The sequence below is a fragment of the Simochromis diagramma genome, unplaced genomic scaffold (assembly GCF_900408965.1).
Source record: "Simochromis diagramma unplaced genomic scaffold, fSimDia1.1 OVJJ01000205.1, whole genome shotgun sequence".
In the NCBI taxonomy this organism is placed as follows: Eukaryota; Metazoa; Chordata; class Actinopteri; order Cichliformes; family Cichlidae; genus Simochromis; species Simochromis diagramma.
Window position 1 is genome coordinate 12689012 of NW_024386782.1, and position 21685 is coordinate 12710696.

Below are 21685 nucleotides of genomic sequence, written 5' to 3' on the forward strand. Positions count from 1 at the left end.
AGAGTAAGATGAAAAGAAATCACCACTGGACCTCATATCTGCCCCGTATAGTATTGATTTTTTAATTTCAGGTTCAATTATATAGCACCAAATCACAGTAACAGTTGCTTCAAGGTTATTGGGACTTGAATACTGAAGGTATTCTTCAGTGTTCAAGAGAAAACTCTATCAAGCAACCCGCTATGAACAAGTACTTTGTAACAGTGGAAAGGAAAAACTCCTTTTTAACAGGAAGAAACTTCCAGCAGAACCAGGCTCAGGAAGAGGCAGACATCTACTGCAACTGGTTGGGGAGTGAGGAAAGAAAAAAGGGAAAAGAACAAGAGCGTACGGAGACAGGACAGATATAGCACTGTCCAGCCTGCTAAATCAGCTTAGCACAATTAATAAAAATAAGGGGAAATAGCCAGACAGCCAACCCTCACTAACTTACCCCCAATCTATTATTAGTTTCTATTTTCTAGTGAATGTGGCTTATATTCCATCTGTTTCTACATCTTTCAAATCGTTATAAACATTAAGGGAAAATATGACGTCATCAATTTCCTCATGTGTATTTCCTCTAAATGTCAACCTCATAACATGTCAGTTTAAACTTCGTGTGTTTGTAACCTGATTGGTCATTGAATGTTTTTCTCTTTTCTCTCCAAAGTCGCGTGCGCCCCACAGAACGTGAGCGCCGCCCTGCTGTGTTTGAATCATTCAGCCCTGGTGACGTGGGTGGGAAGCCCCAGTGCTACAGGATACAATGTGACAGCAACAGCACAGGATGGACACGCACACCACTGCCACACCAATTCTACCAGCTGTCAAGTCCATGACATCCACTGTGGTGAAACCTATAGCATTACCGTTACACCTTACTCTCAGACATGCACAGGAAATCCAAGTGCAGCCTACAGCTTTCCAGCAGGTACTTGAAGTCATATAATGTCCATGAGGAGAGCTCTCCCTACTTTTCAGAAAGACAACAGGAAACCATTTTTCTTATGTTCTCTGCAGGCCGTTGTGCTCCTGGTAACATCGCCGTGTCTCCAGCTTGTGAGGGCAACAGCACAGTCTCCTGGTCTCCTGTAATGGGAGCTGATATGTACATAGCAACAGCAATGGCAGATGATGGACACACTCATACCTGCAGCTCAAACTATTTAGACTCATGCAATTTCACTGACCTCCACTGTGGGGAAACCTACGCTGTCACTGTTGTCAGTGTAGACAGGGGCTGCTGGAGTGAACCAAGCTCAGCAGTGCAGCTCAGGACAGGTGAGAGAAAGCTGGAAGGAGCATCTCTATGTTTTGGGGTCTGTAGGCTGATTTACTAAAAAGTAACAACAACAATACTGAAACATTAATCCTTTTTGATTTGCTCACCTCCTGTATCTTCCTAGCTTTGTGTCCACCCACTAACTTGACGGGTCATGTCAGCTGTGATGCCAACGCACTGACCCTCACTTGGGATCCGGTGACTGGAGCTATCTATGTCTTACAGTATGAGCAGATAGGCAGCGCACTCCCTCATTCAGCCAACGTCACCTCTAACTCTTCCCATACTCTGGCTGATCTGCTGTGTGGGCAAAGGTACGCTTTCCGCATTGCAGCCCAGGATGGAAACTGCCGCAGCAGTTACAGTCCACCCATAGAAATAAGTACAGGTAATGAGTGTTTCCATAGCAACGGCAGCAAAAGTTGTTGTGGGGCATGCATAACCCATCAGCTCTCCTTTTCTTTCAGCCCCCTGTCAGCCCACAAACTTAACGGTCCAAGTGGACTGTGGGACAAACAATGGGAATTTTTCCTGGGATGAAAGCAGCAGTGCAGGTTTCTACACTGTGCAGGTGACAGGGGTGCACGGCCACGTAGCATCCTGCTCCTCTAATGACACCTCCTGCGCTGTGAAACTTCACTGTGGCCGCTCGTACTCTGCGACACTGGTGGCCTCCACAGAAAGCTGCAACAGCAGCAAACACACTGATATTTATTTTGACTCGGGTAAGACAAAACATTTATACTACAAGAGCAAGTCTTAGACCTGCTTAGATCTGGAGAAAGCATGTGATCTGGTGCAAAGGGAGGAACTGTGGTCCTCTGTGAGGAAGACAGGAGTGGCATTGGAGTATGTGAGAGTGGCGCAGGAAATGAATGACAGTAAGACACCGGTGGGGTGAGATTACATCAGGGATCAGCTCTGAGCCTGTTGTTTGCAATGATGAAAGTGGAAGTGGTGAAAGTCAGGCAGGGTCTGCATAGACAATGATATTTGAAGCCTAACTGTGATCTGTAGTGAGAGTATGGATCAGGGGGCGGTGCCTGGAGAGAAGAGGTTTCAATGAGATTTTCATTAGAAGTGGGATGTTGGAGGACAGGATTGGAAATATAATAGAAGAGGAGCAGCTCAGCTTCAGCTTTTGAGACATAAAGTTGGAGAGGCAATGTTGAGATGGTTGGACATGTGCAGAGGAGGGGTGGTGGATATATTTGACCGAGGATGTTAGGTATGGAGCTGTCAGGCATAAGTATAATTAAGTATAAGTATTTATTTACTCATTTATGCGCTGCTCGGATCAGCTGGTTGTGTTTGTGGCATTTTAAACATTGCCAACATGGATACTATGGAGTGCCCCCTGGTGGACAAAATATCCACCGTAAACGCAACGTGTTTGAAGAATGTTTCTCTGATCTCTTCTTTTACTTTAATTTTCATGTATCGATCATTATAAATTCTGAAAATAGCTCAGATCAGTTGATAAGCATCCCAGTCGGACTTTAAACCTGACAGTGTAATTCTTCTTCTTCTTCTTTCTTTTTTTTTTTACAGAAGTTTATGAGAACAAATTAAGTTGGTGATACAAAAAATTCCGTTTTTAAAACCTTGAAAGGACTTGGGACCATTTTTGGTCCCGAGAACCACGAAAATATGGATTTTTGAGGTCCTTTTAACAGCCTATCAAATAACCTTGGCAGCTTGTCTGTCGTATGTAGAGTATAGTATCATTATGTTTTTGACGCTCCCCTGTAGCTCCCTGCCTACCAAAAGATGTTGTGGCAGAGTTGGACTGTAACACCAACATGATGACTGTGAGCTGGTCTCAGACTCCGGGCTCAGATAACTACACCGCCTGGGCCATCAGCAGCACAGATGATCACAGAGCTTCCTGTAACTCGACATCCGACTCCTGCTCCATCCGTGACCTGCAGTGTGGAAAAGTCTACGGGGTGGTTGTCACCTCCTCTTCTGTTCACTGCAACGTCATTGCTGGCTCTGACTACAAGGTTCAGTCAGGTGGGTGCAGGTCTTTTAAATCCAAGACATTTAGCAAAACATAATTTGTTATATGTTGAGTAAACCTGCTTCTTCTCCCCCCCAAACCACTTTTAGCTCCATGTAAACCTGAGAACACGACTACTGACCAAAACTGCAGCTCGAGCGTCATTACAGTAAAGTGGAACCAAGGTGACACAAAACAGAATTACACTGTTAAGGCTACGTCTGCCTCAGGTGTGAACTCCACCTGTGACTCCACCCAGAGCAGCTGTTCCTTCCTGGACCTGAGCTGTGGTCAACTCTACACTTTCACAGTGATGGGACACACAAATGTTTGTATAAGCGAGTGGAGCACTCCTATAGAGAAGCTCACAGGTACACACGCTATGTACATCTTTCAAAAATCAGTTACATTTAGGGAAATATACTTGGTCTCTTCTTAATTGCACTACAATAAGAAGATATTTGTGTTTATTTTATTAATTTGAAGCTAAATGCTAACAGCACATTCATTTAGCTTGTTACTAACATCATAGACTGGCACATAGTGCAGGTGTTACTGCAAGAGACAGTCTATAAACCCATGATGTTACATTAAAGCCCTGCAGATTGTATATGGATTAAATAGCATATAAACCTGTGGTTTAATCTCAAACTATCACTTAAATTTTACCATTCATTTCCTCATTTTCTATATCTGCTTCCAAGTTGTGCTTCTCTCTATTTCTAGGCCCATGCCCTCCTACCAATGTGTCAGCTGAGCTAAATTGTACTACCTTTAAAGCTCTGGTCACTTGGAGTAATACTGCAGCAAACACGGGTTACATGGTCCAGGCCACGTCTGCTAACGGACACAGCTCCAACTGCAGTGACTTGGGTACATCGTGTCATCTTAACAGCCTGGTTTGTGGACAGGAATACTCTGTTGTTGTGGAAGCAGTGGACCCCGGATGTACTGGTCCTTCCAGTGTCCCCACCACCATCACAACAGGTGAGTGTACAGTAGCTTTTAACACAGAGGGAGTTTTTTACTTTCAAAAATTCTAACTTTTATAATGTTTCCTCCCTCCAGAGCCCTGTGTTCCTGTGAATGTCAGCTTTCACTATAACGTGAGTGCTGCCCAGGTGCAGTGGAGTGCAGGGAGCTGTGCAAGCTCATACTCTGTCCGAGCTGTGACACAGCAAGGCCTGAGTTTAACCTGTAACACCATAAACACTGACTGTGTTCTGACTGGTTTACAATGCAGTCAGACCTACAGCATCACTGTGACGGCTAAAAACCAGGCCTGTGACAGTCAGATCTCTGACGCCTCCCTCCTCATGACAGGTTAGTAGTCAAATCAGGAAGGAACATGTGTACACGTATGTACATGTGTGCATTTTAATAACTAAATGTGTTTGTTTTCCCTTAATTCAGAACCCTGCCCACCCACAAACATTCAAGCCAATGTGTCTTGTGGGCAACCCACTGCAACGGTGTCCTGGCAGCAGAGTGACCTTGCTGCAGGTTATGTTGCCTACTTCGACAGCCAGCGTGGACACGACACTTTCTGTGTTGGCACAGACACGGATACAAGTTGTGTCGTCTCAGGGCTGATGTGTGGCACAGTGTACAACGTCTGGGTCAAAGCCCTGGGACATCAGTACAACAGCTCTGACAGCATAGTGGTCCCTCTAACATCAGGTAATGAAAACCCCACACAACGTGGCATCAAACTACTCGTTACTGATCAATTCAATATTAGCTACTCTTTCTGTGTTGCCACAAGTAGTGAAGCATCTTACTAAGTGGTCTCTTAATAGTGAAGTTCCTCATTACCTATGGATTATTTTAATTTCAATATTATTAATATAGCCTCAAATCACAACAGCAGCCTTAAGGTACATGCTTTATACTGTGATGTAAAGACCCCACAATAATACAGAGCAAATAACAACAAGCAAATAAAACCCTATAAGTTAGCACTTTGGTGACAGTGGGAAGGAAAAATCCCTTTTAGTAGGAAGAAACCTCCGGCAGAACCAGGCTCATCATCGGGGGCCATCTGCCACAACTTTGGGGGTGTGGGGAGGAAGACAGAACAAAGACATGCCGGGAAGAGAGCCAAAAATCAATAATAGCTATATAAACAGATAGATTCTTTATGTCTTTAGTGAATAATTATCTTGTATAAATTATTAGGGAAGCTATTAAGAAACTGCTGATGAAAATCTCATTAACTACCAGCTCGTTCGTGACTCATCACTTGTTCTTTAGTAACTAAGTTTTTGTGTCCCTTGTTGTAAAGAGTTACCATACTTGATATTATTCTTGATCCCACAGGACCTTGTGAGCCAAGCAATATTGAAGTGATTTACGACTGTGGGGGCAGCTCTGCCAACATATCGTGGCAGCCCAGCGATGGAGCTGTGCTCTACATTACTGTACTCACAGCTTCTTCAGGACACACAGCCAGCTGCACCACCAACCAAACCAGCTGTCAGCCGAGGCCTCTGCGATGCGGAGAGGAATACAACGTCACTGTGAAGGCTGTTGGAGAGACTTGTAACAGCAGTTCTCAGATGACAGGATACCTCACCACAGGTGCTTGTTTCAGCCAAACCTTTTGTCTCATTTATATCACAGTTCAGACCGTTTAACTTGTTCTCCCTCCAGAGCCCTGCGTTCCTACAAATGTGTCCATCCACTACAACTTGAGTACTGCCCGGGTGATGTGGAACGCAGCGAGAGGTGCTGCGTCGTACTCTGTTCAGGCTGTGAGTGACCGTAACTTGACAGTCGCCTGTAACACCAGCAACACACACTGCTCCCTGACTGCTCTGCAGTGCAGCCACACCTACAGCATCACTGTGATGACACAAAGCCTGGCATGCAACAACACTGTGAGCTCTGCACCCTACCGCCTCGTGACAGGTTTGTCAATCCATCAGAAGTGACGCACAGGTTGTGTTTCCAGAGTGAGCGTTTAAATGTGACCCTTTTCTCTTCATTCAGAGCCGTGTCCACCTACTAATGTTCAAGCCAGCATGTCATGCAGACAGCTTACTTCAACTGCGTCCTGGCAGCAGAGTGACCTCGCTTTGGGTTATGTTGCCTACTTTGACAACCAAAATGGCCACTACACCTCCTGTATGAGCACAAACACCTCCTGTGTGGTCTCAGGGCTGATGTGTGGTACAGTGTACAGTGTCTGGGTCAAGGCGTTAGGACAGCAGTACAACAGCTCTGACAGCTCAGTGGTCTCGCTTACATCAGGTAAAGAAACACTCAGCATATATATCTGATGTTTTTTTTTTCATTTGGGAACCTTGATTTATTTATATTTTTATATATATATATTTATATTTATATATATTTATATTTCCTCAGCCCCATGCCTGCCCGGAGACATGAAAGTGGAAGTCAACTGCACCTCTGACAATGCAGTCCTGGTGTCCTGGAACGGCACTTATGGCACAACTAACATTTCCCTGATGGCTGTCATTGGTGGAAGTCTTCAAACTCTGTGCACAACTCAGCAGGAAAGCTGTAACATGACAAGTTTAAGCTGTGGGGAAACCTACAGTCTCAGCATCAACGCCAGCAACGACCAGTGCAGCCTCAGCACACAGACACTGTCTAACTTTACCACACGTGAGTGAGCTTTTACAGGTAATGTGCATGCATGGCTGCTGCTGATTTCATTTGCTCACAATAAAACAAACATAAACATCTTCCTCAGGTCCTTGTCCTCCTCAGAGAGTAGCTGTCAATCTGCAGTGCAGCTCCCGTACTGCTGTCCTATCCTGGGAAGAGAGGTCTAATGTTGAACTGTACACAGCGAGCGCCATCAAGGCGTCAGGAGGGGAAGAGAAAACGTGTGACTCAGCGACCTCCACCTGTCAGTTCTCTGGTCTGGACTGTGGAGAGATGTATAACTTTACTGTTACAGGCCACAACAGAGGCTGCTGTAGCCAACCCAGCAGTGCCGTGTTCATCCACACAGGTACTCCTGAGACCAAACTGTAAAGTACAGAAAATCCCTTGTTTCAGCTACACAACAGTGGAGATTCTCACTGAAACTGTTCCCATTGTAAATATATGATATATTTTATTTTACATTTGAATATATATTTTAAATATAAAACAAGTAATGATCTTATAAAACAGCATGCATAGCAGGCTCAATAATCTAGCAATATATAAAGTAGGAAAGAAGAAATGGGATTTCCTCCAAACATGTCAATCTTAAGGCATCAACAGCAGTAAAACACTCATAGAACATTTTTACGTAATAAGACTCTAAAGGGTCGATTTTGATACTTAAAGTTCATTTTAGAGTTGAAGATATTCATTACTCTAATCACGTAAAAATAAGTTCGGGAATAAAAACTGTATTTTTATATCGTACAACCCTCTTTACAAAAAGTTTAGAGGCTTACATGTAAAAACAGGATGCAGGGATACACAGTCCCTTTAAATCAGACGCTGAAGTTTAAAGTAAGAAATATTTATAGATTAATCGGACATCTTTACTGGCAGAGTTATTACTTTTGCATTCGTTTTTTGTCTAATTAGTTTTTATTTTAATTTCATTTTGACCTTCAGATGAGTTTCAGTTATTTTCCAGAGTGGGTTTGCTTGTTTGAGTATTTATATCTGTGTTGATCTTTTTAAACATTTAGATGGAGGACATATGTGAGAGGCAAGATTTGGCACATGTATTACAATAAAAACACAGAATGTTTTAAAGGCAGTTGACTCACAGTGTTGGGAGTCAACCAAAGTGCCAGTAAACATGTCCATCAAAGCCTCATTGGGCAAGTTGCCATAACAGCTTTTACTAAATTAACAAAGCCTAAAGCTAAGAATTTCCTCTATATTTTTAATGTTTTTTCTTTCTAAAGTCTAGCTTTTATTTTGTTTTAATTAACTAAACCTAGTTTTCATCAACTATGATGTAAAAGATGAAGATCTGAACTCTTTTCTCTCTTTTTACAGAGCCATGTCCACCTACAAATGTTTCTGCTGAGGTGCTCTGTGAGTCCGATGAGGTGAAGATCTCCTGGCAAGAGGCGAGTGGTGCTGAGAGTTTCTTAGTTACAGTGAGCGGCAGCAACGGATTCGTGAAGACTTACAGCACAAACCAAACGCTTCTAAGAGCCTCTTTGCCTTGTGGACAGAACTTTAATGTCACTGTTCGAGGACAGGGCAGCATGTGTAATGGCATCCCCAGCAGTCCCACCTTCTTCAAAACTGGTGGGACTTTTTCTACATCATATGCAAATTATTTTAACGTTTATGTTTTGACTGTTTTGTTTTGTTTTCCTTTTTGGGACACAGCTCCATGTATACCAAGGGGTTTGGCAACTGACGCAGAGTGTGGGTTTGACGTGGGCTCCGTCAGCTGGCAGCCAACTGATGGAGCTGAAACATACATTGCTGTAGCCACTGGCCTCGACGGCCACACTCACCGCTGCATAAGCAATACCGCCTCCTGCACCTGGAGCGACCTGCACTGTGGGGAGGAGTACAGTGTTGTAGTGAGAGCAAAGAGCAACAACTGCACCAGTCTGCCGAGCAACAGCTCAATCATCCACATGGGTATGATATTGACGAATGAAAACAAAGTGAAATGAAGTCAGAATACATCATCTCATGTCTGTAATTGTTCAGCAGTTTCTACAGTTTTTCTTAGAAATTTGCACAAGTAAAAGAAACATTATCAGATCATTGTTTCTTTCCAGACCCCTGTGCTCCCCAGAATTTGTCTGCCACTGTGAACTGTGATATGAAAGTGGTGTCTCTGAGCTGGGATGCCAACAGTGGGGCAAAGATGTACACGGTTTCCGCTGAGGCGGGAAACAAGTCAGTCAGTCTCAACACTAACATGACCACAGCCAGCTTCACTGGATTTACCTGCGGACAAAAATACAGCATCAAAATCACACCTCACAGTTGGTACTGTCCTGGAAACTCGAGCGCTTCAGTCTCTGTGCAGACCTGTGCGTACTGTTCAGATACACAGTTTTGACCAACCACACATAATGGAGAAGTGAGCTCTAATCTGAGTTTATATGTTTTTATACCAGGGCCATGCAAACCCATCAGAGTCTCTGCCAGCCAGGACTGTCTTACTAGTATTGCTGTGGTAACCTGGCAGCCTAGTAATGGGTCAGATGTCTACACAGCCACCATGCAGACTGACACCGGCGTGTCAAAAATGTGCATGTCAGACACTAATCAGTGCAGCTTCCTTGACCTGATGTGTGGACAGAACTTCTCTGTCTCCGTCACAGCTTCCAACCAGCAGTGTGACGTCACCTCCGGTCCAGCCACACGTCTGCAATCAGGTGAGGATTGCATGGCTACTAGAGCAGGAAACGCAGGCTTTCAATGCTATATTTAAACTTCATTTCTTAATTCTGTTTTCATATTTGAAAGGATTTTTTTTTTCTCTGTTAGAATTTAAAGGTGAGGAAAGTGACATGTTTTTGTGGTCACTGGGCAAACAAACCTTTCTGAGACTCCCACTTTTCCTCTGCTGGTCTCCAAGCATCTAGTCCAGGGGTGTCAAACTCAAATACACAGTGGGCCAAAATTCAAAATGGAACAAAGTCGCGGGCTAACATTAATATTTATTGAAAAAAAAAAATCTTCCTCCAGATATAAGAATGAATCTTTTCTTATGGACTCAAACAAGTTTAGCTGAAAAACTGAATATGGAACAAGCAAAGCTTAATACTAAACAATATATATATTAGCTGTATAATACCAGTAGGCCAGCTCTAATAGTAATTTGGTATGGCTTCGCGGGCCAAATGTAATTAGGCTGCGGGCCAAATTTGGCCCGCGGGCCAGAGTTTGACACCTATGATCTAGTCAGTGCTGGGAGGCTGTCCAATCATAGGAAGCCTGAACAAGGAAAAAGTGTGACAATGTCTAGTTATGGTGTGAGGGGATGGACACAAGCTTTATTATTTCTACAGTCTGTGCTTTTAAATATGTAAAGTCAGCATAGTTAAGGTGTTGTGTAGCAGTAGTAATCATTTTGCTGTATACTGAGGTTTTTGCTCATGATGCTCTCCACACTGAGTGACTGATCCTGTTTGTTGTGTCTGCTTTATCTTCAGTACCTTGTGTTCCCACTGACGTCTCAGTGGTGATGGATTGTGCTAACAACACTGCTGTTGTGTCCTGGGCTTCCAGTCAGGGTGCTGTAAAGTACTCAGTCATGGCCCACAGTGGCCATGTTAATAATGACAGCTGTCAGACCGCTGGCCTTAGCTGTAGCCTCAACAACCTCACCTGTGGCAGCCTCTACACCGTTCACGTTGTAGCTATGGGTGACAGCTGCTCTAGCGTCCCCAGCTGGCCTCTGAAATTCAACTCAAGTAAGAGAAACAACACCAGTGACCAGAGCCTAAAGCACTTTTAAAATATGAATTTTGTGCAGGCGATCAAATGTTTGCAATTTAAAGCTTTCAGCTGTGTATTCAAACTGTTGTCATGTTTTCAGTCCCCTGCCCGCCTCAGAACGTGAGCACCCAGGTCGACTGTTCGTCAAACGATCTGACAGTTTCTTGGGACGCCATCGGAGATGCTGACCACTTCTTGGTTTCACTAGCTGCTGAGAATGGCGAAAGCGAGTTATGCAACACCACAAACACTGTATGTTTCAGCAGCAATGCCACATGTGGAAAAACCTTCACAGTCCAGGTGACCTCTGTCAGAGAACACTGCCGCAGCGTGCACAGTCAGACCCAGAGCATCCAGTCAGGTTAGACAACTTCAGTTCAGTTCAGTTTTATTTCTAAAGCGCCAAATGACAATAGTCACCTCGAGGCACTTTATATATATATAGTGGCCCCCCAGCAGCTTAGGTCTAATAACTAAGGGAGGATTCAGGGCCACCTGATCCAGCCCTAACTACATGCTTTACCAGAAAGGAAAGTTTTAAGCCTAATATTAAACAGACAGGGTGTCTGTCTCCTAAATCCAGGCTCTGCCTCTCATTTTACTTCTAAATACTCTAGGAACCTGCAGTCTGAGAGCGAACTGCTCTGTGGAACTATAAGGTCTTCAAAATAAGATGGGGCCTAATTATTCAAGATCTTGTATAAGAGGAGAAGGATTTTAAATTCAAGCTTCAAAGAAAAAAAAAACACTTTACAAACTACGCTGGCTTGCATGGATCCTTCCAACCAATCACCAAATCACCTTTATGTGTTTTAGCTCCCTGCCAGCCCCAGGAGATCATGGGCAGCGTTGACTGTGTGACCAACTCTGCCTGGATATCATGGCTTGATGCTCCTGGGGCAGACAGCTACACTGTGTCCGGTGTAGCTGTAGGTAGAAATGACTACAGAGCCAACTGCACCACCTTTACCAACATGACGTGTGAGATGAAAGACCTGGCCTGTGGTGTGCTTTACAACTTCAGCGTATTGGCCAAAAACAGCGAGTGTGAGAGTCAGCCCAGTGCCCCCATCAGTTTGGAAACAGGTACGTCAGTAAGAGCTGTGTTTTCTCATTTCAGTTAATTACTCGTTCCACAGTATGAACTTATCAACATCTGCTTCATTCTCAGCCCCCTGCTCCCTCTCTGCTATCACTGCTGTCCCCCAGTGTCACAACTCCTCCATCATTGTTATGTGGGATCTCATGGAGGGTAGTGAGAGAAACACTGTGTACACTGCTGCAGCAGAAGCCAGTGATTACACGTTGTTGACCTGCAATAACACCGGCACCAGCTGCTCCCTCCAGGAAGCGCAGTGTGGCCTTCAGTACACCATCAGCGTAGCTGCTTCATCGGACGCCTGCAGCAGTATGAGAAGTCCTCCCTCCAAAGTTAGCATGGGTACGTCTTCATGTTTATTTTCTGTCAAAAAGTGCATCAAGTTTGGAAGTTCTAAGTTAACAGATATGCAGCTTACCTCAGCTTAAAGACTGGAAGTAGACAAGTATTTTTTAAAATAAATTAGCAAAAAAAAAAAAACCCAACAAAGTGGTTTAGTAATACAGCCAAAATCATAGCTTAAATACAGCAGATACAGATAATTAAAAGCTACTAAATCTAAGTAACTAAAAACCCATCACCTGGCCTTTGTGTATTTATGTTGACTCGTCTTTTTCCACAGAGCCCTGTCCACCCACGGACGTGAGGGTGAACGCTGCCTGTGAGCATCACAGGGCGGTGGTGTCCTGGACTCCATCTCCGGGTGCTGAAACCTACCACGTTGTCGCTGAGGCTGCAGATGGACACACGCACACCTGCAACACAAGCTCCACAAACTGCAGCTTATCAGAGCTCCACTGTGATGAGCAGTACACTGTGTTTGTGACAGCTGGCCATGAGAACTGCTCCAGCAAAGCCAGTCAGAATGTAACACTGAACACAGGTATTTGTTTTCAGACTTGTATGATATTAGTACCAAAAATGACTGAAGAATATAACTAATATTAGCACTCTAGGACTTACACCATCTTAATTGCTCCTTTTACCCAGGTCCTTGCCAGCCAAGTGGACTCTCAGTTACGTACCAGTGTAGCAATCAGTCCGCGACGCTGACGTGGACTCCCAGTGGACCAGCTAAAGACTACTACGGCTGTGCTCAGGCTGGAAATGAAGACATGCTTTACTGTCACAGCACAAACCCCAGCTGTGTTATCAATGGCCTTGACTGCGGAACTGTTTACAATTTCTCTGTCCGGGCTTCAGACGGGACATGCAACAGCTCCTTCAGTGATCCTGTGCAGATTGAAGCAGGTAAAAAAGGAGCTTCATACTCGTCAAACCCTGAGTAACTTTTCACATTACTGTTACTGACTCCTCCTCTCTTAGTTCCCTGTCCACCAGCTATTGCTGAGGTGCAGCTTTTCCCAATGCAGGACGAGATCCAGGTGATGCGTTTCAGCTGGAAACAGATTACCTGTGGCGACACCGGTTACATGCTCACTTTGACAGGAAGTCTGCTGGGAGACAGCCAGGCCCTGTTCGAGCTTTCTTCCTATTGGACAAATGTGACATACTTTGATTTTTCCTCTCGTCTGCAGTTCGAATTACAGCGCCACAATGAAGAGCAGGAATGCTGCAGGCATGAGCGACACATCCATGCCTGTTTATGGAACAACAGGTAGCTTACACCCCAGATTTGAGCTGTTGTTCACTGCAGTTACACAGGTGCTTCATGTGTCCTCACAAAATCTGGTGTAACTAGTAATCATATGAGCTATTTGAATTTTTTTCTTTCTTTCTTTCTTTCTTTCTTTCTTTCTTTCTTTTTAAATAAAAAATGAATGAACTTCTTTAAATCCCATTTCTCTCTCTCAGCTCCTTGTCCACCATCGGGTGTGGTGTACACTGGAAACAGCTCCTTTGCCACAGTTTCGTGGAACGCCTCAGTGTTTGCCGTCAACTACACGGTGTATGACAACAGCATAACGCCAAAGGTCCAGCTGTGCAGCACTGCACAGCTGTCCTGCTCTCTGTCCAACATCGCTTCCAGCGATCTCGCGATCACCGCCAGCAATGCCGCTGGAGAAAGTGAAGCAATAAATGTCACAAAAAGTACGGTTCAGTAGCTTTGTGGTGACAATTAAGACAAGTTTAAAAACGAATCATTAAGATCTAAACTGATCTTCTGTCTTTAGTGGTGACGCACGCACGCAGGAGAAGAGATCTCCAAGAACAGATGTCACTGAATGGTGAGTTTACATTCATTGGATTTTATTCTATTTAGTTTTGATTTTAGAGCTTTATAAGAATTAACTTCCACGTCTACCAGCTTCATCACACTCTGAAGTTCTAAGTCCTCCGGGACTCTGTTCAGAACTTTTTCCCTCTCTCCATCAGGAAGCATCTCAGCTCCCGTGTTGGATGTCACGCACACAACATCAACAGTCATTTCCATCACATGGTCTAAGGTGGAGGGTGCTTCTTATTACAGCCTGCTGGTTATAAAGCAAAGCAGGTCCCACGAGCACCAGCAGCTGACGGTGTACGGGGAGAGCATCATGCTCACGGATATGAGACCAAATGCCACCTACTGCATCTCTGTGCTGGCCATTTACGCAGACGCTAGTGGGCCAGAGTCTGAGCCCGTATGTGTGCGGACAGAGAGCGGGCTTCCACAGTAAACCGAAAAGGCACTTCTGAGGCCTCCACACCTCTCCTTTTAAAAATGGTTCCACTTTTAGATGCCAAATCCTTAACACACAATACACAAGCACATTAGATTGTGGGAATTAATGTGGGTTGCTCTGCTCGTGTACCATGAGATGCATTCAGCATTAGCCTCACCACTGATAATAAAGTAGTAGTCTTTAGAATAAAAGGCTCTGTCCTCCAGTTCATGCTTATATTAAAAACTCTTTATAAAGATGGGTTTATGTCTACTGCTGGTTGAAGTTGCATGTTCCTCCTGCTTTTTTAATTCTCATTTTGTAAATTATCATCATTGCTAAATGTGTATTTAACATGCAAATAATTTTCAGACTACATTCTAATAAAATAATGAAAATATTTTCTTTCAGCTTCTTTATGTGTACGTGTGAGTTGTACAAACGACCCGTTGCTTTTTTTTTTTTTTTTTTTTTTTAAAGTGTTTTATTAGAAAACAAAATGCAACAGAGCAATAACTGAAACAACACAAGCAGGGCTCAAGTGTGTTTTGTAAAAATTACCCTTTGCGGACCGCATTTGAGAGGATTAAAACGCTCTCAGGACGTCTACACGTGATCACGAACAGAACTGTTCTGCTTTAGCTGAGCCACATGGCCTTCACGTTAAGTGTTGAACTTCAACCATTCGTGTACAGAGGCATATCAGACAAATTTTAAGAATAACCACATGTGGTCTTTTGCACAGGCTGAAAGTAATTACAGTCATTTTTCATGAATCGTGTAATCTACATGGCGATAGTATAGCACTGAAGGCATCCGGCCCAGCAGGAAGTCCAACTCTGCCCGTGTGCAGCGTGTAGACAGCCTTAGAAATTATGTACAAACCCCCATCTTTCTGGGACAACAAAACAAAAAATAGAAAATTAAAATGCCTTTTTTTTTCCACTTTCCAGAATTCAAGTGAAGACTAACGATGGTCTAATGGGGAGTGAAATAGCGGAAAAACATAAAGCAACATCAGCCATAGACAACAAATCCAAATGTCCGATGTGCAACTGTTCCTTCTTTTTAGCACAAGTGACAGAGCAGACAGCCGAATATAGAAAAAGAGGAGGAAAAACACAAGTAATATTGCTGCAAGGCAGCATTTACTCGATGCTCGGACTGCTTCTATGTCTACTATGGTCATTGCTGGACTCTCGCTGATGGTGGCTCCTCTCTTTGCTGCGACTGCGTTTGTGAGAGCGCTGTTCTCCGTCTCTCTCCCTGTCCCTCTCCCTGCTGTGGCTGCGCTCCCGTTTCCTGCTCTTCTCCTCTGCCCCACTTTTGTGTCTCCTCTCTCTGCTTCGACTCCGGCTGGACCTTTTGGCCTTCCTCTCGTCCCTGTGCCTTTCCCTATCGTCCTTGTGCCTGCGGTCGTCAGTCTCTCCCCTGCTCTTCTTATCCCTGGACCTCTCCCTCTCAGTGCCTCTGTCTTTATGGTGATCCCTGTCCTTCCTCCTGCTCCTGTCATCCCCGCCGTCCCTTTCCTTCTCCTTGCGCTCGCTCCTACGGTCCCGGCTACCGCTGCGGCTTCTCTTGCGCTCTCGGTTTCTGTCCGCGCTACGGGAGCGTCGCCTTTCCCTGTCCCCTCTGTCCCCCCTCTCCCTGTCTCGGTCCCTGCCTTCCCTCTCCTTCCTCTGCCGGTCACGCTCTCTCTCCAGCTCTCGATCAAAGCTGGGCCCGTGGCGCTCTCTCTCGCGATGGTGGCTCCTGCTCCTGGACCGTTTGGGCGACCTACGGGGGCTCGGTGTCCGCCTGGGTGTCCTGGAAACAGCGACAGAATCATCTTAGAACAATTTACTTCAAAAACAAAACCACACGAGCACAATTCCAAACTCTTACGTTTTAACATTTAACTGACACACAACTTTTTTTTTTAAAAGACTGTGGTATTTTTAGTTATGGCAGAGTTCAGATATTTGAAACTGCGGCACAGATATACAGATGAGGATGTTTTATATGCAGAACATGTAGCCTTATTTATAGTGCAGTGTCTGTTTCCATGGGCATGTCAGCATTAGCAAAGGCTGATGTCACCGACAGTAGTGGTAAACAAAGTTATCTGAGATGGTGAGATCATTATGGGGTGTCAGAGGAGACCTCCCCATTTCCCAGTACACATATTTTGCTTGGACCCCAGCAAAATACCCTCCACATACCGTATACATATTCTTAAGATTTAAATAATATGACCTATTCTAACTTTATTGTGCATATCGGATTTTTTTTTTTGGCAACATGGGTTCTTTAAAACACACAACACACACTGTTCTGGCAAGTCAGAAACACACAAGGAGAGACTAATGAAATCTAAATGCTCCACTAAATATCAAAGGAGCTCCTTCAGTCCTGTGGCAGTTCAGTTATGCAATCCCTCTTTCTTCTAAATCCGCAATTTATTTATATCTGATGTGTCCATTCAGACTACAAATATACCATGAACATCTTTAATACCTATCCCTTGGTTTTTTCATAACCCAATAATGTCCCTTTGTTGATTATGCACATGCATGACTGGTCTATACAAAGTTAAAGGTAAGAGACTGTTCTACCTGTTTAACAGAGGTTTGCACGTTTTCTGTTACTTTTAGCCATTTAATTAACAAACGTGTCTCGTGTATTTTGAGCTTATATAACATTTCATGATCAAAGTCCTTGTGGAAAGCAAAAACCTCCTTTGTGAACATTACAATTTTTATATGTAGTTAATTTTGACAATTTATACTGTTAAAATGCTTTTATTAGTAATTGGCATTAAAGAGAGAAATAATAAGAAAGACCTTTTCTTTTTCTTTAGTTATAAAAAAAAAAAACAACCTAAGGGGCAGAAAAATAAGTTAACATGAAAACAAGTCAACAGCTCACACACTGCAGGACTCAAATCTGTCCCGTTTATTGCTCCATGAAAGCTATAACCTGCCGAGAAGTCTACAGCTCAGTAGAAACACTCAGTTTGAATCACTGCCGTTACCTGGAGCGCCGGCGTTCTCCTTGCCTTCCCGACTCTGCAAACCCGTCCTCGTCCTCTTGCGTCTCCTTCTGAGGTACCTTCCGTGGCCTTGCCTTTATTTGCTGGTCAATAACTTTTTGCACAGGCACTGGGATACGGGGGAACAGTGTGGAAAACCACTCCAGTTTGGTCAGGAAGGAGCGCAGCATCTCTCCAATGGTCATCACACAACCACCTCCTGCTTTTACGTCGAGCTCCTAAAACCAAATGGTGGGGGGAAATAAAGCAAGAAAAAGAAAAAAAAACTCAGTTAGCACACAAATTTAGTACATTGACAAATATATATATTTTTTCCAATCTTGCCTCACATCAAAAAGCAATTTGTGATGACCAAGCACTGAACCTTCACCTCTGTTCATCTAGCTTAATCTCTCATCAAAGACCAAAAACCAATCAAATGTGCCTGGCCTTACTTAATAGTGGAAACACAGCTCTGAATATCTTAAAAGTCTGGTCTCACCTAACCTGTCTGTTATTTCCTAGTGTCTGTATTTACAGAGTGAGCTTTAATTATGCAGCAAAAGTCACTACATTTATACGACGCAATGCCCATCCTTCATATCCTTGACAGCATCTTCAAAAAAGTGCTAATGTTTAACTATAAACTATAACTTTAACTTAAATATGAAGGAAAGAAAGAGTGAAACATTGGGGCACACTGTCATTGTGCTAAAGGGAAAAAAGAGAAAGAAGCTTTAGCTTCCTTCTTCAATCTCCCAAAAGCATAATGAACGCTCAAAGAGAATAAAAATTGCCCACAGTGTAAGCACAGATTGGAGCAGGTAGGTAAGTGCACACCATTTGAATAGTTATCAATTTTATATGGTAGAGAACAGCCACTTTGCACTCACGCAAACCAACAGTGCTGAGATACAATATCCAATTCACCTGCTGCACAATGGGCATCTAAAGAAAAAAACAGGGGAATTAACCAGTTGGGTAGAATTTCAGAATTATTCAATTCAAATATAATGCAAAAGAACATCAGAGGAGGCCTGGTTGCACAGCCTGGGATAAAATTAGATTTCACCTAAATATGAAAATAATTAACGTAAGCAAATATTTTACATGCATTAAACAACACAGTGTTTATTTGGTGCCAGTGTTCCAATTGCGGTTTATCCCAAATGTAGTTTTGTGCAACAAGTCCTTACAAAAGCTTGTCAGAAAACAGAGGGCATGCCTTAAAATTACAGTGACTAAAAGATTTACTCGGCATCACGTGTGGTACTTACCCCGATAAAAATCAGCAGCAGAGCAGTGAGCAAAAGTAACCTAGCTACTCAGGTTTAGAGGACAAAAACTGGGGACAATTAAGCCAAATGAAGGCAAAGGTGAAAAATCAGCTATGAGCATCACAAGGGGGTGGGTGGGGGAGTACAGCTTTTTATGAGTGACGTTCAACTGTGCATTTCAAGGAGAAGGAGAAAGAAACATGAAATTATTACCCGAGGTGACATACCTCCTCATCATCCAGGAAGCCGTCATACCATTCAAACAAATCTGTTGGGGGCTGAGTGTATCTGAGACAGGAAAGGGAGCACAAGCACAGAAGTTTATCGTTTTGAGCTAATCTTTTACAGGAGCAACATGCTTTACACATTTGAGGTAATTATTTAAACAAAACATTGCCTAGTCATATTGCTTCACTAACTTATTTTAAAATTTAATTAAGATTTTAATTACTAATGCTCATGATGGTCTAAAACAAAAACAAAACAAAAACTTTACATCACTCCATCTCAAACCATCACGGCCATTCTGCTCGACCATCTCTGATTTGCATATAAAGTAACCTTTGTTAGCTTTATTCGTGTAAACAAGCACATCTTTATTTTTATTAATAGTCTATAAACCCACTTCCAACATGTTTTGTGTACTTGTGAACATGTAAACCTCAAAAACTGTTACAGTTAAAAGCATTATATTTTTACAAATAAATTGTAACTACATGGAAACATATCTGAATAATGTCCAGTTTACCTATGAGAAAAATTCAAAAAGGATTGTCCATATTTCAGCAAACACTAATAAATAAATTCACACTGCAAAATGCAATTTTTGAGTATTATATACACTTGTAGTTCACAATAATGCAAAAGAAACTTGCAGAATACTTTATAACATCAAATTCTTAAAATGTACTTTCCTTTTTAGGACTCTTGTTATTACAAGTTGTACCGAAAAATTACTGGAATATTGTTATTCTAATTATAACTTAAATGTGTATAATATAGTTTTCATTTAATTATATATTTCCATATTTTGGATTATACTATTTTTAGGCAAACTGGAGATGGTCAAAGAAAACTTTTCTAAACAATATGATGATTTAAATTGCAATGATGTATCTACCGATCATTAGGGCCATGTTAAGGAAAAAAAGTTTATCAATCATTTCGAGGATATAGGCACAATTTTGAGATTAAAGCCGAAATACTATTTTTGAGATTAAAGTCTAATGTTGATGAGTTAGTGAAATGGTTTTAGTTACAAGGAAAAATATTATCTTTTGGCACATAAACAGTGTGTTGATAAATTTAAGAATGCTGAGGAGAAGGTGCAGGCAACAACACACACAAACTTGGAAAAGTTGGTCAGATTTGTGTAAAGATGCAAGGATATCCATGGTTATGTTATATCACAAGACACAATAAGACAGCTGATCAAGTTGTCTCACTAACTCATCCAAACAAAAGGAATGGGAGCTAGGGCAGTTGTTTGGCTTGAAACCACAACTGTAATGTCTACATTTCGACTTTAATCTCAAAATGAGCTCGATTTTTTATGTCGTCCTAAATCTCAGTCATACTCATCTGTCCTCTGAAATAAGAAAAAAATTGTAGTGAGTTATAACACATACCTTATATACATGAAACCAAGGGCTCGGATGTACGGAGAGTCTGTGTGTGTAATCAGGCCCATGAGCTGTTTGCGAGTCAGCTTGAGAGTAAACAGTTTGTATAGAAGACAGAAAGCAGTAGAAACAATCCCACCCGTGCCTACTCCGCGTACCTAGCGAAAGAAGACAAGTTTAAATGAAAACTTTAATTTGCAACATTGCCACAAAACTATTAAACTCACCAGCGGAAGTGCAGTGAATTATAGCTTATGTAATGGTGCACAACTGATTTCACCAGTTTACAGATCAGATTAAGTGACTTTATCAAGCTGCCATCCTTCATCCTGGCACAGAAAAAAGGGAAAGGTGGGGAGTACAAAAAGCACGTACTTCTCACTTACCCCTCCGCACATTCCAGTCTGGCCTGCAGTCTTTCTGCTTCCTTTTTCCCAGGGCTCAATGTGAGTCACCTGCAGGCACACAGACGAACACAAACCGCTTGAAAAAAACCCCACACACACCAATCAACTCTAGGACGCTTCAAGGCATTATCAAAACAACGACAGAGATTTACTTTCCTAATATTTCTTTAACATATGCCCAATCAACGGGTCTCAAACTCAAGTGGAGTAGTTCTAACGTTAACGACGGAAGGCAATTAAGGTCACTTTAATTGATATGATAATGTTAATGTTAATAATCTCTTTAACTAACAGTAATTCAAAGTTATACGCATACTGTGCTGTACAACACGACAACACCAGCTTCCCTCGCCTGCATTGGGAATTATATAAACCCTGCCCTCCCCGCTGCGCTTATTACTTTACGACAGTTGTACACTGCTACAACCCCGCTAGCTAAACTGGACGTGGTTACCTAACCTAGCATGCGGGTTAGCATCAGCAGATGTTATTGTTATCGTTACCTTGAAATAGATTTCATCCACAACTTCATGGTAGGTCTTTAGCTCATAAAGCTGTACTTTGAAATACGGCGAAGACAGCACGTTGGTAAGAATCATTGGGTTAAGATTCATAGTCTTTTCGTTGCCCCACAGGGGCAGTACGTTTCCATGTTTTCCAGATGTAGGCTTGCTAACGGCCTGCGTTGGTAGCTGGTTTCCGACGGTAGCCATGTTAGCTGAATCCACCACCGCTATGCTTTCTTTAATTTTTGCGTATATCCGGCTACAGATCCATCAACATTAGGTAGTGAACTGTCGACCGTTAATAAATTTGCCTGTTTAATCCTTGGTGAAATGTAGTTAAATTGATGATAATAACTTCCCGCCGTCGGTGTAGCTAAAGTACTGCGAGGTGGAACCGGAAGTGTGACGTTTGTGGTGCACTGCTGCTGTCCTGCGACGTTGATACGTCAGCGCGTTTAACTTTTAAAATAAAAGCATGCAAGCTCGCAGGAATGGTT

General features: G+C 42.9%; 3 protein-coding genes across 3 annotated transcripts; 2 read left to right on the forward strand and 1 right to left on the reverse strand.

Annotated features, from left to right (window-relative positions):
- The first annotated feature begins 529 nt into the window (after positions 1-529).
- Positions 530-2845, forward strand: LOC120722832 (fibronectin type III domain-containing protein 7-like). The gene is made up of 5 exons (XM_040013978.1): positions 530-584; positions 653-913; positions 1003-1263; positions 1389-1652; positions 1732-2845. Exons 1-5 carry the CDS (start codon positions 530-532, stop codon positions 2025-2027), a joined length of 1137 nt encoding a protein of 378 aa, XP_039869912.1. The 3' UTR covers positions 2028-2845.
- A 14-nt stretch (positions 2846-2859) lies between these two features.
- LOC120727556 (fibronectin-like) lies at positions 2860-14737 on the forward strand. The gene is made up of 24 exons (XM_040021892.1): positions 2860-3280; positions 3377-3637; positions 3993-4253; positions 4335-4589; positions 4680-4946; positions 5586-5846; positions 5919-6176; positions 6258-6518; positions 6633-6896; positions 6985-7248; positions 8244-8501; positions 8586-8846; positions 8990-9247; positions 9335-9595; positions 10376-10636; positions 10762-11022; positions 11478-11747; positions 11833-12102; positions 12383-12643; positions 12751-13011; positions 13087-13378; positions 13576-13812; positions 13896-13949; positions 14098-14737. The coding sequence occupies exons 1-22, from the start codon at positions 3067-3069 to the stop codon at positions 13673-13675; spliced, it is 5580 nt and encodes a 1859-aa protein (XP_039877826.1). The 5' UTR covers positions 2860-3066; the 3' UTR covers positions 13676-13812; positions 13896-13949; positions 14098-14737.
- Positions 14738-14843: 106 nt separating this feature from the next.
- Positions 14844-21623, reverse strand: prpf38b (pre-mRNA processing factor 38B). The gene is made up of 6 exons (XM_040021896.1): positions 21186-21623; positions 20662-20730; positions 20282-20433; positions 18881-18941; positions 17380-17615; positions 14844-16172 (listed from the first exon to the last, which is right to left on the reverse strand). Exons 1-6 carry the CDS (start codon positions 21393-21395, stop codon positions 15515-15517), a joined length of 1386 nt encoding a protein of 461 aa, XP_039877830.1. The 5' UTR covers positions 21396-21623; the 3' UTR covers positions 14844-15514.
- Between the last annotated feature and the right edge of the window lie 62 nt (positions 21624-21685).